The sequence below is a fragment of the Thalassophryne amazonica genome, chromosome 10, assembly GCF_902500255.1.
Source record: "Thalassophryne amazonica chromosome 10, fThaAma1.1, whole genome shotgun sequence".
NCBI classification, from domain to species: domain Eukaryota; kingdom Metazoa; phylum Chordata; class Actinopteri; order Batrachoidiformes; family Batrachoididae; genus Thalassophryne; species Thalassophryne amazonica.
Window position 1 is genome coordinate 98,853,116 of NC_047112.1, and position 14,565 is coordinate 98,867,680.

General features: G+C 39.7%; 1 protein-coding gene across 1 annotated transcript in view; it reads right to left on the reverse strand.

Annotated features, from left to right (window-relative positions):
- Positions 1-6,348: 6,348 nt before the first annotated feature.
- chd1l (chromodomain helicase DNA binding protein 1-like) overlaps positions 6,349-14,565 on the reverse strand; it is a 56,140-nt gene continuing 47,923 nt past the window's right edge. The window contains exons 16-25 of the mRNA XM_034180595.1: positions 13,223-13,371; positions 12,619-12,782; positions 11,924-12,114; positions 10,595-10,693; positions 10,400-10,470; positions 10,030-10,144; positions 7,605-7,713; positions 7,271-7,522; positions 6,887-6,968; positions 6,349-6,571 (exon numbers count right to left, since the gene is read on the reverse strand). Of these exons, the coding sequence (XP_034036486.1) occupies positions 6,449-6,571; positions 6,887-6,968; positions 7,271-7,522; positions 7,605-7,713; positions 10,030-10,144; positions 10,400-10,470; positions 10,595-10,693; positions 11,924-12,114; positions 12,619-12,782; positions 13,223-13,371 (1,355 nt within the window). The 3' untranslated portion in view covers positions 6,349-6,448. The remainder of the gene's footprint in view (positions 6,572-6,886; positions 6,969-7,270; positions 7,523-7,604; positions 7,714-10,029; positions 10,145-10,399; positions 10,471-10,594; positions 10,694-11,923; positions 12,115-12,618; positions 12,783-13,222; positions 13,372-14,565) is intronic.

The window sequence follows — 14,565 nt, forward strand, 5'->3', positions numbered from 1 at the left end:
AGTCATATTCAGTGATGAATCTCGAATCTGCATTGGGCAAGGTGATGATGCTGGAACTTTTGTTTGGTGCCGTTCCAATGAGATTTATAAAGATAACTGCCTGAAGAGAACATGTAAATTTCCACAGTCATTGATGATATGGGGCTGCATGTCAGGTAAAGGCACTGGGGAGATGGCTGTCATTACATCATCAATAAATGCACAAGTTTATGTTGATATTTTGGACACTTTTCTTATACCATCAATTGAAAGGATGTTTGTGCATAATGAAATCATTTTTCAAGATGATAATGCATCTTGCCATAGAGCAAAAACTGTGAAAACATTCCTTGCAAAAAGACACATAGGGTCAATGTCATGGCCTGCAAATAGTCCAGATCTTAATCCAATTGAAAATCTTTGGTGGAAGTTGAAGAAAATGGTCCATGACAAGGCTCCAACCTGCAAAGCTGATCTGGCAACAGCAATCAGAGAAAGTTGGAGCCAGATTGTTGAAGAGTACTGTTTGTCACTCATTAAGTCCATGCCTCAGAGACTGCAAGCTGTTATAAAAGCCAGAGGTGGTGCAACAAAATACTAGTGATGTGTTGGAGCGTTCTTTTGTTTTTCATGATTCCATAATTTTTTCCTCAGAATTGAGTGATTCCATATTTTTTTCCCTCTGCTTGGTCTAAAAAAGCAACCGTTACTGACTGCAACAATTTTTTTTTCCTGATTTCTTATAGTGTTTCTTAAAGCCAGAAAGTTGCCATTTGAAATGACTTTAGTTTTGTGTCATGTCTGTGATCTGCTTTTTTTCTACAAAATTAAACAACTGAATGAACATCCTCCGAGGCCGGTGATTCCATAATTTTTGCCAGGGTTGTATACACAGATATTGAAGAGATTCGCTCATTAATGTCAGCGACGACGAAAATATAATGTGTGAAATACCAAGTGTTCCAATACTTTTGGAGGGCACTGTATCCTAACCTTATGATTAGTGCAAAATAAGTGTGGTATTATTACTGTTTTGTTTAAGAATGTTTAATTTTCACTGCTGCTGCACTTTGTGTGAAATCATAGTCACATCATATATCATACTGATATGACAATATTGCGATATGATAATTTGGCAGTATTGTACAGTCCTACTGTCAACTAGCTGAAAACTTTGAATATTAATTTACATCTACATTAAAAAAATGTTTAAAGTGGCAGGGGGTTAAAAAGGCTGTAATTAGGGAGTCTGGGGGGGGGGTTGAAGCCGCCCCAGAAGCTGAAAGGTAAAAAGAAAGATATTTAAAAGGTAGGGGGTCTGGGGAGAAGCTGAAAGGTTTTAGGCATGCTCATACTTCCCTGAAGCATTTACTCAATAAAGAAGAAAAAAACAAGGACGTAACTGACATGGTGAGATGCTGAAAAGCTTTGCTTGTTCATGTCCTAGATATTATTTATCCAAAGTCACCATAAAAAACAGGCCTGTGTAACCAGAGATGTGTCCCACACAGGGGTTCCATCTTGTGAGAGACCCCGAACTAAGCCAACAAGTGTTTTTTATAAAAGACAATGTAGGTGGTACAGTGGATGGGTTTTAGTCTCACAAACCTAATCTTATTGGCTCCCCACAGACAAAGGGAAGCCTGAAGCCTGTTGAGACTTTGAACCAGTTAAAATCAGGTTCCAGGCACTTCGAAACAGATAACAAAAGCAAATACTTGATAACATCTAACAGTACTTTTAAGTATTAAAAGTACTTGCATATTGATTAATGTCCATATTCTAATAAAAACTGTATGGAATGTTGCATTTTAATTAGGCTAGTTTTAGGATAATGTAAATAAAAACTAACAATATTAGTTAATTACATAATTAACTTATTGGCATAACATAATACTTCTATAATGATGGAAGTTACTGTCCAAAATGTATTACAAATGAGAAAAAATTATTTAGAAACTGTCAATGAATGTTCGAATTTTAGACTAATATTGAAAATGTGGATAATTTAGAAACTGCACCGCTGAATACCAGTTATGGTCAGTAGATGGCGCTCTAACACAGCAAAGGATATGTAAAAACTACACATAAGAACAGAATAAGCGAAGTGCACATCTCGGGCCGCCGGTGCATTATGGGTAGGCTAAATTTTTTGGCTACCAATCCACATGCTATGATGGCGGAAAGCAGCGAGGAATGCTATGATTTGGATCATTTCAACCGCTGGAAAGTTGACAATTTAAAGCGTTTTTGTAAGCTCTGCGGATTGCCTGTGACAACCAGGACCACGTACGGCAGTGGACAAAAAAGGAAAGAAGAGGTGGTTGTGCTTACGTATGCTGCATTGTTACAGAAACTACTGTTGGTGCCGACAAAGGAGGGAGAGCTGCTGTCGAAAATTACCAGTCCTTGGTGATAGTTGGAGACAAATTTTTGACCCCTTGAAGGCAACTGACGGATGGTTAGACGAAGTCCAGAGTCTGAAACTGTGGATATTGCAGAATATTTGCTAAGCAGCAATGAGAAATTGCTACTCCACCGGCTTTGTAATACTACAAGGAAGGTGGGTCTCACATACGACCTCTTTGGTGTCACATTTGTTTTGATAAGTTGACAGACATATGATATGTGCATGCATGCAGTTTGCTTATAGAACATGTCAATATTACAATATCACGCGCCACGTCATTCATGGCGCGACATTACAGTCATAAGCTGTTGCACAAAAACAGCATCATCAACCACGTTATAATTTGGCACAGTGTCAGGATATTGACAAAATAAATGTGTGCAAGAAACGTACAATTTTAGTCCGTCTTTTATGTCCCTCTGGATCTTTCTTTTCTGTGGGGAAATTGTGTAGAATGAACGGAGGTTTACGACCACATTTCTTCTTCTTTCTGTCTTTGGGTGGACTCGGCGGAGCCTTGCAATCGTGTGTTTTCAGCCACCTTTCAAGCCTATAAATTCCGTTCGAGCATTTGAAAACAGCACAATGTGCACCTGTCATTATTGTATGCGTCGCTTAAGGCTTCAAGCCTTTGAAACAATCCCTGTAAGCCTTAACTGTTACAGTCCGCTAATGCTACTGTATACGAAATTCAGTGGGAGCGGTGTGAGTTTGGTAGCTGGAATGTTTGCCCCCGTTTGACCCACACATGCACAGATGTGTTGCGCACTTCGCTTATTGAAATGCTGGTCTGCTCAGACCACAGCAATCTGTGCCCCTCTATCTTTCTCCATCTCTGGCAAATCTGTCTAGCCATTGTTTGCTCTACAATTATATGAAAAAAGTGCTGTAGTACAACCAGAAGGAGCTCAGTGATGTGTAATGTGAGTTTGGTGGCACAACAAACCATAAATGTGCCTTTGAGGTTTTATCAAAGCATTTCTTTTCGCCATGGAAATTTGTCCCTGAGTATTTCCTTGCACCGTGGTACTTTGTTGACGGTCCCTGAGCTCCGGTCTCACAGCCGGCTTCACATCAAGATCAATGTAATTCATAAAGAATGGATGGCATCTCATTTTGGGGAAAAAACAGTTTTGGCTGGTTGTAGTTTGTTGTCTGTATTACGTTTGGAAAGAGGTGTAATTTGATTTAAAATGGGGAATCACTTTGAAGTTATTGATTCCGGAATGATATCTCTTTCCTACGTTACTTGGCAGAGCCGCAGCAAATCCCACAACACGATATTTTTTTCTATACATGAGGGACAGTAACTTCAATTTATGAACCCGCGAAGAGTGATATTAATGGTCCAGTCCATGCCAGAGAACTACATCGTGGGCTGCCTCTAATGACAAACAAATAAAAATGCCTTTGTGAAATGGTGGACGAGTCTTGTTCCTTGCCACAACAATAGAAGAGTTCCGTTCAGCGACTATAATCAGCAGAAAGGTGAGTCATGATTGACATCTTTAAATGGCTTTGATGGAGGTTGATGAATAAATTGTGGACTCTGCTTCTAAATCAGAAGCAGTGAAGGAAGGATCATACCTGATTGGGTCAGAACAGGACAGTCCCATTTAGTGCTAGAGCCACTTGCTGGTGAAACAAATGTACCGGTCAGAGAGCATTTCGGCGAGGAAAAAAAAACCTGATCATAAAATGTAACGGTGTAACAGAATGTATTGTAGAAATGTAGTCGAGTAGAAAGTAAAATACCTGCTGCAAAATGTAACTGAGTAAAAGTTGAAAGTATGCGCTATTGATTCTACTATAAATACGTAAAAATGTTCTCAAGTACTGTAACAAAGTATTTGTACTACGTTACATTCCACCACTGACATCAAAAACTGCAGGCCAGGATGATAAACAGGTGTGTGTTGCCTGCTGTGCCTATGTCATCCGTGGACAGGGACCATTAACTCTTCACTTATGTCTAGTTGATATTTTCCACTGCTAGACCGATGTCTAGTTAAAATACTTGTCGTTAGTGATTAAAATTGTTGGACAAGACAGACATTTTTTTAATTTGTACATTAAAATAAGCTGCTGCTCGGAGATTATAATGACCCATGCTGTGCCACTCACAGTCACAGCCTCACACAGAGATGTGCACACACACACACACCACTGACTTCATGAATGAAATTCGGTCAATAAAGGATAATTGTGTAAAAATATTTTTATATATATATATATATATATATATATATATAAATGTATTGTAATGATTTTAGGAGCCGCGTTGCATTGAACACAGCAGCAGGTACAGCAGCATCTTGAACAGTGCAGATATGTGTAACTTTCAACACTAATATTCAGGAATATGTGTGTGTCAGAGTAAGTTTAATACTTTCCTTGCATAATTTAATGTTAATTAATTTTACTGGCTCGATATCCAGGTCAGAACGGCATTTTAACATGTATTTTGTGAGCGTTTTTCTCAGTGTGCTCAGTCGCTAATCCCCATTGAAAATGCATTAACATCAGGGAACTTCATCAATATTATATATAGGTGTCATGTCGCTGTCCATGAAGGGACATTCACGTTTTGTGGACAGCACTGGGAGTTGCGGAGTCTAGTTCTCATATATAACCTCTTTGGTTTAACCTCACGGGTATGTAAACTCTCTGAAAAAATAGACAAAGAGTAGTTGATTTTCTGAAAAATAATAACATTTTGTGTGACAAACAACATGGTTTTCGGAAAGCCAAATCATGTTTAACCAATCTATTGTACACTTTGGAAGAGTGGATCAGACTCTGACAACGGGTTACCATTTGATGTACTGTACTAAGACTAAGGTTCCTGGTTCAAACCCCACCCTTGCCAACATTTATATATATATCAAATAACTTGCAATTTTCATAGCATCGAACAAACTATTTTAGCACCAGAACATAACTTTCAGTTAACTAGAAAACCAAACAGGTGTAACACAACTCACTAAAGTTATTATAATATTAACTAGTGCGTTGCCCCTGGGGATCCACAGGCTCTAGATTGGGTAGAGTTTATAAAATGGGAAACTGACATTTTTCAAGGGTGGTAATAAATCATGCAAAGTTTCTATAATGAGTTGGAATGGCGTGTGAGAATGTTTTTAGAACCTTAGATGGCGTGTGAGAATGTTTTTAGAACCTTAGACCTCAACAGCTTTTAGAGAAATAACTCAGCCCTTTTATTTCCTGTTAATTACATCATTTTTTAATGTTAATTTACTGTCTTAATGTATTTAGAAATTGTTTAGGTTCTTGTTATCATATACACACTATTATTATTATTAGTATTATTATTTTATTTCATTATTACTTCTATTTTGTCATTTGATTTTTAAATGAGCCACAATGGAAATGTGTTTTCACTTTCTTGTGTCATCCATGTATTTTTAATGTATTTACAATTATATTATGTAGTTACATTGAACTTACTAAATAAAATCATGCACAGATATGCACGCACATATAAGTGTACACAGATGCCACTTTGCTTTTAATAGATAAATGATTTACCGCCCCCTGCTGGAATGGCATGTGAGCCCAGAATTTAATTATTAACATCCATTATTCACTGTTGTTACCTAATATCCCTAATTTATCCAAAAATATTTGTCCTATCAATTTTCTGTTTTCACAGCGTTCATCCTTGAACCAAAATACATAAGCATACTAAACAGGAAATGTCAGCTCTTCCCAGTTTGTCTGTGATCGAAGACATGCACACGCAGGCACACACTCACGCATACATATACACAGAGGCTACTTGGCTATTAATATTGCGACTTATGACTCAAAATCCTGTTTATGGCATTACTGCAAAACTAAGGGAACTGTTCCTAAATAAATGTAATCACAAGCTTCTGATACAGCAGTAATGTTTATTCCTTATTTCACATTTGTGCATAGAAATCCAAAATTGTGACTTAAAATTCATTATTTTTTAAAGTAGCTATAAAAATAGTTGTACAAAAGCAAAGTAACAATTACAAATTACTTGTATTTTTACAATGAAGAAATATTTTGTTATGTGAGCAGATGCAGGTACTGTGCACTGTTGACTTTTCTTTGTTTGGAGAAGCAGGACTCCAGCCAGGCTTTCTGAACAGGGATGGCCTGAGTGTACTTCCCCACCAGATCCTGAAGCTCCTGATGCACACAGATCAAGAACATTCAAAAACAAGAACCCAAGTGTCACTTATGCTGCATCACTGCACTCTGTTGAGGTAACACAGCTTCTGTGAGAGTAATAAAACTGGTGATAGATGCTTTGATAACAGTTTTTTTTTCATGATCATTCTTTGGAAAGTACAGATCTAAATGTGATCAGAAAAAAAAACAAGCAGTCAAAATGTTATTTCCACATTTCTACTTATACAAGCCTGCCATGTGAAATGACAAATGTAAATCCACAAGTTGGTTATTGATGTGATCACTATCAGTGAAAAAATGCGTGATACAAACCTGTGTGTGGACCTGGTTCGTCACATCTGCAACTATGTGGGTGACGTCAGGACTCATGAGCTCCTCTTCATCTCCATCATAAGTGAGGTACGGCTAAGGAATGATGATGTATTCCACTCGTGACTTTTCAGCTGATTAACTGCCACCACAGGCACGGCCTAAAACATGACTCACAAGAACTGACTTGCTCATTATTCAAAGGTGGTTTTGTTTTTTTTGTTTTTTTGCAAGATAATACTTCATCTTGAGAAAAAAAAATTAATATCGAGAATACATGCATCATCATCAGTGTCCCAGTCATCATATTATATCAGTCATCACTGGCATGATTACTGAGGGAATTTGAAGATCAGCATCTGTACAGCTTCCACACTGAAAGGATATGTGATAAGGTAGCGAGCCAGCTGTTTCCTCTCTGATGCGGGCAGATTGTAGAAAAACACATGGACCCCACTCATGAAACTGGGGAGCTCTGTGGGGTGGGGACCCTGAAAGACAGCAGAGGGACCTGCAGTTTCCGATTGGGTGGGGTTGGTCTGCATGTCGGAGTCATGTGACTGAGGTTCAGGAGACACAGAGGTGGACGCCTGAGGAGTCGCTGTCTCTGTGTTTTTGGCACTTCTGCTGTAATAGTATCTGTTGGGAAAGGTCAAGGAACAACTGCACGGTTTGACAAAGAAACACAGGTTTAAATCCGAGTAACTGCTGGAGCAGATACATGAAGGTGCGGATGCCTCTGGAAGCCAGGTGCTTCCTGATGAGTCTCTCGGTGCCGTACCAATTGAAGCCTTTAGTGGAGTGGCCGATTCTGGGAAGATGTACGCTTGCTTTGGTTTCAAAAACACAAACATCACATAACACTTTCTGTCAAATGCAACCTTCTCAATTTGAATTTCTTTTTATTAAACGGAGCCGACCGGGGACTCAACTTTATCTAAAGTCTGGGTCTTTTAGTGAAGCTTAGGGCTAGTGGCTGGTGATCACCTTAAGTATTTCTTCTGCTTTTCTTGTTGCTTAATCCTAACAAATTATACTGTATTTCTTGTCTTTCCGATGCCTGATTCTGTTTTTTCTCTCTGTTTGAGGTGCGGCTCCATCCAGAGATGGGAGTGGTGTCTACTTCTGCAACCCTCCTGTCCTGTGCACCGGCAACATTTCCTGTATATTCGTTTTGTAAATTGTTTTGTCAATTGTGTTGGTAGCATGGCCCAAGCAGAGGGTCACCCCTTTGAGTCTGGTCTGCTTGAGGTTTCTTCCTCAAATCATCAGAGGGAGTTTTTCTTTACCATTGTCGCCTGTGTGCTTGCTCTGGGGGTTGGTCAGGTTAGACCTTACTTGCATGAAGCACCTTCAGGCAACTTTTTGTGATATGGCGCTATACAAATGAAAATAATTTCAACTTAATTAAATTCACAGTTAAGCTAAGCTCTAGCTAACCTGAACATGGGATGAGTGACAGTTTTAACACTAGGAGTGTAACAATGCATCAAATATTGTGATAATGGTGTTGTTTTTTTTAAAATGAGCATCGTGATACCATGAAACGCCAACTGCTGCATGGGAGAAATAGTGACCTCTTTCAGAAGAAACACAAATTACTTGTAAAATATACAAATAGGAAACAGATGGCAAGGGTGGTGGCCAAGTGGTTAATGCGCTTGGTTTCAGTGTGGAAGGTTCCCAGGTCAAACCTCACCTCTGCCACATTTCTCCATGTAACATGGAGTTACGTTGGGAAGGGCATCCGGCGTTGGATATGCTGTGGTGACCTCGAGTGAAAAAACAAAACAGGGGAGCAGCCAAAGGGACTTACTTTTACAAATAGGAAACCAATACCATCATGGATTACAATTTATACTTCAGACTAATTTGTTTATTTAAAGTTAAGTATTCACCACAGTTAACTTTTCATATAATTAGTGTGAACAGCGATGTAATTATGTATCGTGATGAATCTCAAATCGCAATAGGTGTATTGTGGCACACGTGTACTGTTCCATCTCTGTTTAATAACGTGCAGTTCATCAGTAACAAGCGGAACGATGGAATGAGTTCAGCTGAGGCAGCATTTGTCCTTCACAACGGTTCTGAGAACTTCAACAACCACTCAACATTGCTTTCTTACTGACTGTGGTACACAGCTTGGCTTTCTGTCCTCACAGCAGAAATGCTAATTTACTGTCAATTGTGACCTAGTTTAATTTCCTGTGTGTACTCACGCATGTTAAACTCAACAGAAAAATAAAAGTCTGAGATCGACAGGAAACAAATCTGCCACTGTCTGCAGCAGCTTCAACTGAATCTTGTCTTTAAAAAAATATATTAATGCAATGACTCCCTTTCCCCCTTAATTAAATGTTATCTTACTCAAAACAATGTACCCCAACTCATTTAATCAAATGTACAAATTGCATTTTAAGAATCGACCACTGATTACTGGAAATTCAGTTTGTCTTGAACAGAAAATGTATTTTAAAACATGTTTTACATGATAAAACTCTCTCACAGGTGAATGACGCAACCGACAGGTGTGAAAAAACTCACGCATGCGCACGAAGGTTCAAGCTTGGCTGAAGCAATCACACGTGATTCAAATCCATATGGTTTTTGCAAAAAAAAAAAAAAAAAAAAAAAAGGTTGGATACTTGATGCCTGCAGCAGGAACAATACCCTCATTGTGTTACTTTTCTAATTCACAGCACTAATTATTTAAGCACCAAACTGATCCAGTTTTTTTAAAAGAACTTTTAAAATTACTCTAAGTCTATAAAGAAACCTTTATATAAATTTCTGTTTTTCAAAGTAATTTGATTCTTTAAGTAGAGAAGACTACATACGTACAACAGAGTACAGCATTCCACTCAACCCATTTACATGTAAATACACTCAAAGCAAACTGTCTGCACTTTCACCTCTTATTTCCTCTCAACTTTAATATACAGCTGAAACACTTTGCAAGTGTCTGAATATTTATGACCTGCATGTTATTCTAATGGCAGTCAAAGTGTTTGCCCCAAACCACCAAGGGTTTCTGATTGAGCACGTCTTTATATTCAGATTGCAGTGGATGTTCGTAACTGTAATTTGTCCCACACTTTTTGAAGTTTGCGGATTCACACTCAGTAAAAAGGTTTTTTTTGTACCTCTGTGTCTTTTGGCTGCAGCATAAATCTTCTTCAGACCTTCATCCAGAGCACTCAGGAAGATTCCAGACAGGTTGTTGGCTTTGTCTCGTTTCTGTGCCACTATGAGGGCCAACTGAGAGGACAGAAAGTACAGGAAATGGGTTAAAGTTCTTTCTCTGTATTTTGAAAGCTTTAGAAGATGCCGCTCACACAGCCACAGCTCTGCAACTGTGTCACCACAGGTCAACCCAAAAGGTTGCTGGTTGTTCCAACTAAAAAAAAACAAAAACCCTGACATTCTCCTACGATTAAACAAATGTGTGTCTTCAAGGTGGAAACAGGTTAAACTGTGCTTGTGAAGTTCAACTTTTGTTCAGATAGTGCTTACTTGATCCTGCCCGTCCAATCTGGACTGTTTGTCATCGATGGAGAAGAGCAACACATTTCCAAGGTCCAAGTCTGGAACAAAAGCATCAACAGTTCCCTCAGCAACTGTCGCCTCAGCATCAGATATGGAACCTTACAAAGATACCTGCCAGAATAAGTCTAAATTACTTGTTTTTAGGACAGTGATCAGTCCTACCTTTCATTCTGCCAGCCAGCTCATACTGCTTGCGTGGTTCATCTGATCGAACCTCCAGAGCACTGAACAGGCCTCCTCTGCCCCACCAGCCTGAGTCATCTACACACACACACACACACACACAAAAAAAAACAAGAGGAACACACTGTTTAGAGGCTCTGGTTGTCTTTGGGTGCTATTGGATGGTTTCAGATTAAAAATGAGTCCATCTTCTGGAGGATGCCTGCATCAGCCTGATTCTTTATTGGACTCTCTGTGCCTTAAGGCAGCCATACACTCCACAATAATATGATACAAATGCGTGGTCTACCAAGAAGACAAAGAAATGCACTCTGCATTACAGCATATAACTGCAATAAGATCCTGTGTTGAGATGAGAATACACTGCAGCAGTTTGGCCATCTTCAAAAAATATGCAAAGTGACCAGTGCAGATCACCTATATTACATCAGAATGTATATGACATTACACACTGTATTTCAGGAAAAGAAGCTCACAGGGACATACTCATGCGCATGCAACCGAGAGAAGCAGGAGCAGCCAAAAGGCAGGCACAGGCGTAATAACACAGTCACCCGTGTGTAAAATCCACCTGATGTCCATAAATAATTTGTGTGAGGTGGAGATGAATGTTTCTGTTGCTGAAACCCAGAAAATGGGCAGCCAAAAGGAGATTGCACACATGAAAGTGTTCACACCCAAAGAACCCCGGAGCCACTACAGAGAGGATAAAATTGGGGGGGGGGGGGGGGATGTATAGTTCGAATTGTTACTGTATGGACACAACATATAATTTGTTCATACAGTTTAATTATAATTATGTACACAAGTAAAATAACGCAATTATTTTGACAGCTCATGAAGCCAAGATAATCCTTAAATGTGCATGGGCGTAACTCTGTACAAAAGTCTATGTTGTGCTCAGTAAATGTATTTTCATATTTGTTGTTATCCACATAAACACACAATAAGGTCTGTCACTCAAGGGAACTCAATTTAGCCTGCTCCATGCACACTCAGCTTGGCACAGTGCACAAACTAATCAAATGTGGGAACTAATTACCAGTACTCAATTTCACACACCCCCACCCCCATCACTCCAAAGCTCTGAATGGAGCACATATGGGACAGCGATCTGCCATAGAGCTCCTGCGCTCCTCCTTCTCTGCATGGTGCAGATTGCAGAGGGACACACCGTAATGTGTATGCTATTATTTTACAATACGCTTCTGCTTCATGTTGATGCCATATGGTAATATCGCATTCTATCATCGAGCAGTTTATGGCCGGCATTAGAGAGTTGAACCCTCTGCAATACAGGACTCGTACCAACACAGTGGACAATGATGGCATCTCCCTGAGCAACATGAGGGTGTGTAACATCCCCCAGAACAAAGTGGATGTCAGTGCTGTCGGAGTCTGTAGAGCATATGCTGCCTTCATCCTCCTTTTCATCTTCCTCGCTGTCTGCAGCCTGCAGGCACAATGATCTGTACCCACAGCTCTTCCACCACTCCATTCTGTATATTAAGAAAGAAAAAAAAAAAAACATTAAGAAAGGAAAAAAAAAAAACACTATAAAAGGGAAATGTGCATGTCCATTCAGTGAAAGCACTGCAAAGTCTAATCTGATATATCTACAGAGCTAACAAGCAGACACTTTCTGATACTTGGAGTGCAACAGTACACCACCACCACTGTTCAACATGAATCACAGTTTCAAGGTCATTGTCCGTACATTCAGGTTTCCTAATACAGGTACTGAACAAAAGACATGAAACAAACTGGTTTGAGGATCTCACACTTTACACATCTTGATCATACTGCCTGAAGCTTTTACACTGAATTTTGAACATGACAACCTAATTATTGGTCAATGACGTTTAGGTTTTTTACAGCACTTAGCCCACAATTTGGGGCAAATTAAATATTGTGGTTTTCCAGTTTCACTGTTGTTTTGTTGCACCCCTAATCTATACAAAACATACACAAGAGTGCTAAAAGCTGTTGGTCATATCATTTACTTTTTTTTGTATTCCTGTTCTTTCTGCTGTTTCTTGGCGTCTTCCCGAATTTTGGCTCTTTTAGCCGCTGCCTCCTCTCTCCTCTGTCGTCTCAACTCCACTTCAGCCTCAGTCAGTTGTTTTCTCTTCCTCAAAGGAATACTAAGACCGGCTGACAAAGAAACCTGAAAATCCAACAGAAAACCACACTACCACTCAATTGGGCTCATTCTTAATCTTGGCACTCCACAATCAACATAAGAAGGAAGTTGAAGGTTTACAGCTGATCATTGGGACAAAGACTGAGCTGAGTCTTGTGAATGATTGTAACTTGTTTTGACTGATTTCCTGTTACTGATCCTGGACTGAATCCTGAGAACTGTCAAATTAAAAACTCTTTCACCATCTGGTCTGTTCTATCCATTGTGGGGTCACTTTGTTGTACATCTTTACATGGTGTACTACCATTGTGTTAAGTTTCACTGATATCCATACGTGATTGCAGAACAGTTGCACCTATAAATGTACAATGTCAACATTTTGCGGCACTGAGATTACACACAAATACAGATGGTTTGACAGAGTAACATTCAAGATTTAATGACAAGAAAGTGTAAATTCTTACACCAGGTTTGTGCCGTAGGGCTCGCACCCCTCCTTCAACACCCTGCTGCAGCTGAGCCAACCGTTCCTCAAGCAAATGATCAAACCTCTTCTGGTCTGCAGTACTTGGGTCCTTGGAGTAATCTCTCCCCTCAAAGCAGTACATATGACCTGAAGGAAAAGAGGAAGCAAGTGGGAGCTATAATACATGAAAATAATTAATTCAAGAGAAATTTGTGAAAGATCACTTTAAATGAACCTTACGGTGCATCCAGAAAGTATTCACACCGCTTCACTTTTTCCACATTTTGTCATGTTAGTCTTATTCTAAAATGGAATAAATTCATGTTTTCCCTCAAAATTCTACTCACCCCATAATGAGAACATGAAAAAAAGTTTCTTGAAATTTTTTCACATTATTAAAAATAAAAAACTAAGAAATGATGGGTACGTAAAGTATTCACACCCTTTGCTCAATACTTTGTTAATGCACTTTTGGCAGCAATTACAGCATCAAGTCTTTTTTATATATATTATGCCACAAGCTTTGGGCAGTTTTGCCCATTCCTCTTTGCAGCACCTCTCAAACGCCATCAGGTTGGATGGGGAGCGTCGGTGCACAGTCATTTTCAGATCTCTCCAGGGATGTTCGATCAGATTCAGGTCTGTGCTCTGGCTGGGCCACTCAAGGACATTCAGAGAATTGTCCTGAAGCTACTCCTTTGATATCTTGGCTGTGTGTCATTGTCCTGCTGAATGATGAACCTGTCGCCCCAGTCTGATGTCAAGAGCGCTCTGGAGCAGGTTTTCATCCAGGATGTCTCTGTACATTGCTGCATTCATCTTTCCTTCAATACTGACTCATCTCCCAGTTGCTGCCACTGAAAAACATCCCCACAGCATGATGCTGCCACCACCATGCTTCACTGTAGGGACAGTGCCTGGTTTCCTCCAAACATGATACCAGGCATTCACGCCACAAAGTTCAATCTTTGTCTCATCAGACCAGAGAATTTTGTTTCTCATGGACTGGGAGTCCTTCAGGTGCCTTTTGTAAACTCCAGACGGGCTGCCATGTGCCTTTTATTAAGGAGTGGCTTCCATTTGGCCACTATAGCATACAGGCCTGATTGACTGTCCTTCTGGAAGGTTCTCCAGAGCTCTGGTCATTCTGACAGAATGACCATCGGGTTCTTGTCACCTCCCTGACTAAGGCCCTTGTCCCCGGTCACTCAGTTTAGACAGGGGGTCAGCTCTAGAAAGAGTCCTGGTGGATCCAAACTTTTTCCATTTATGGATAATGGAGGCTATCGTGCTCATTGGGACAAAAGCAGCAGAACTATTTCTGTATCCTTCCCCAGATTT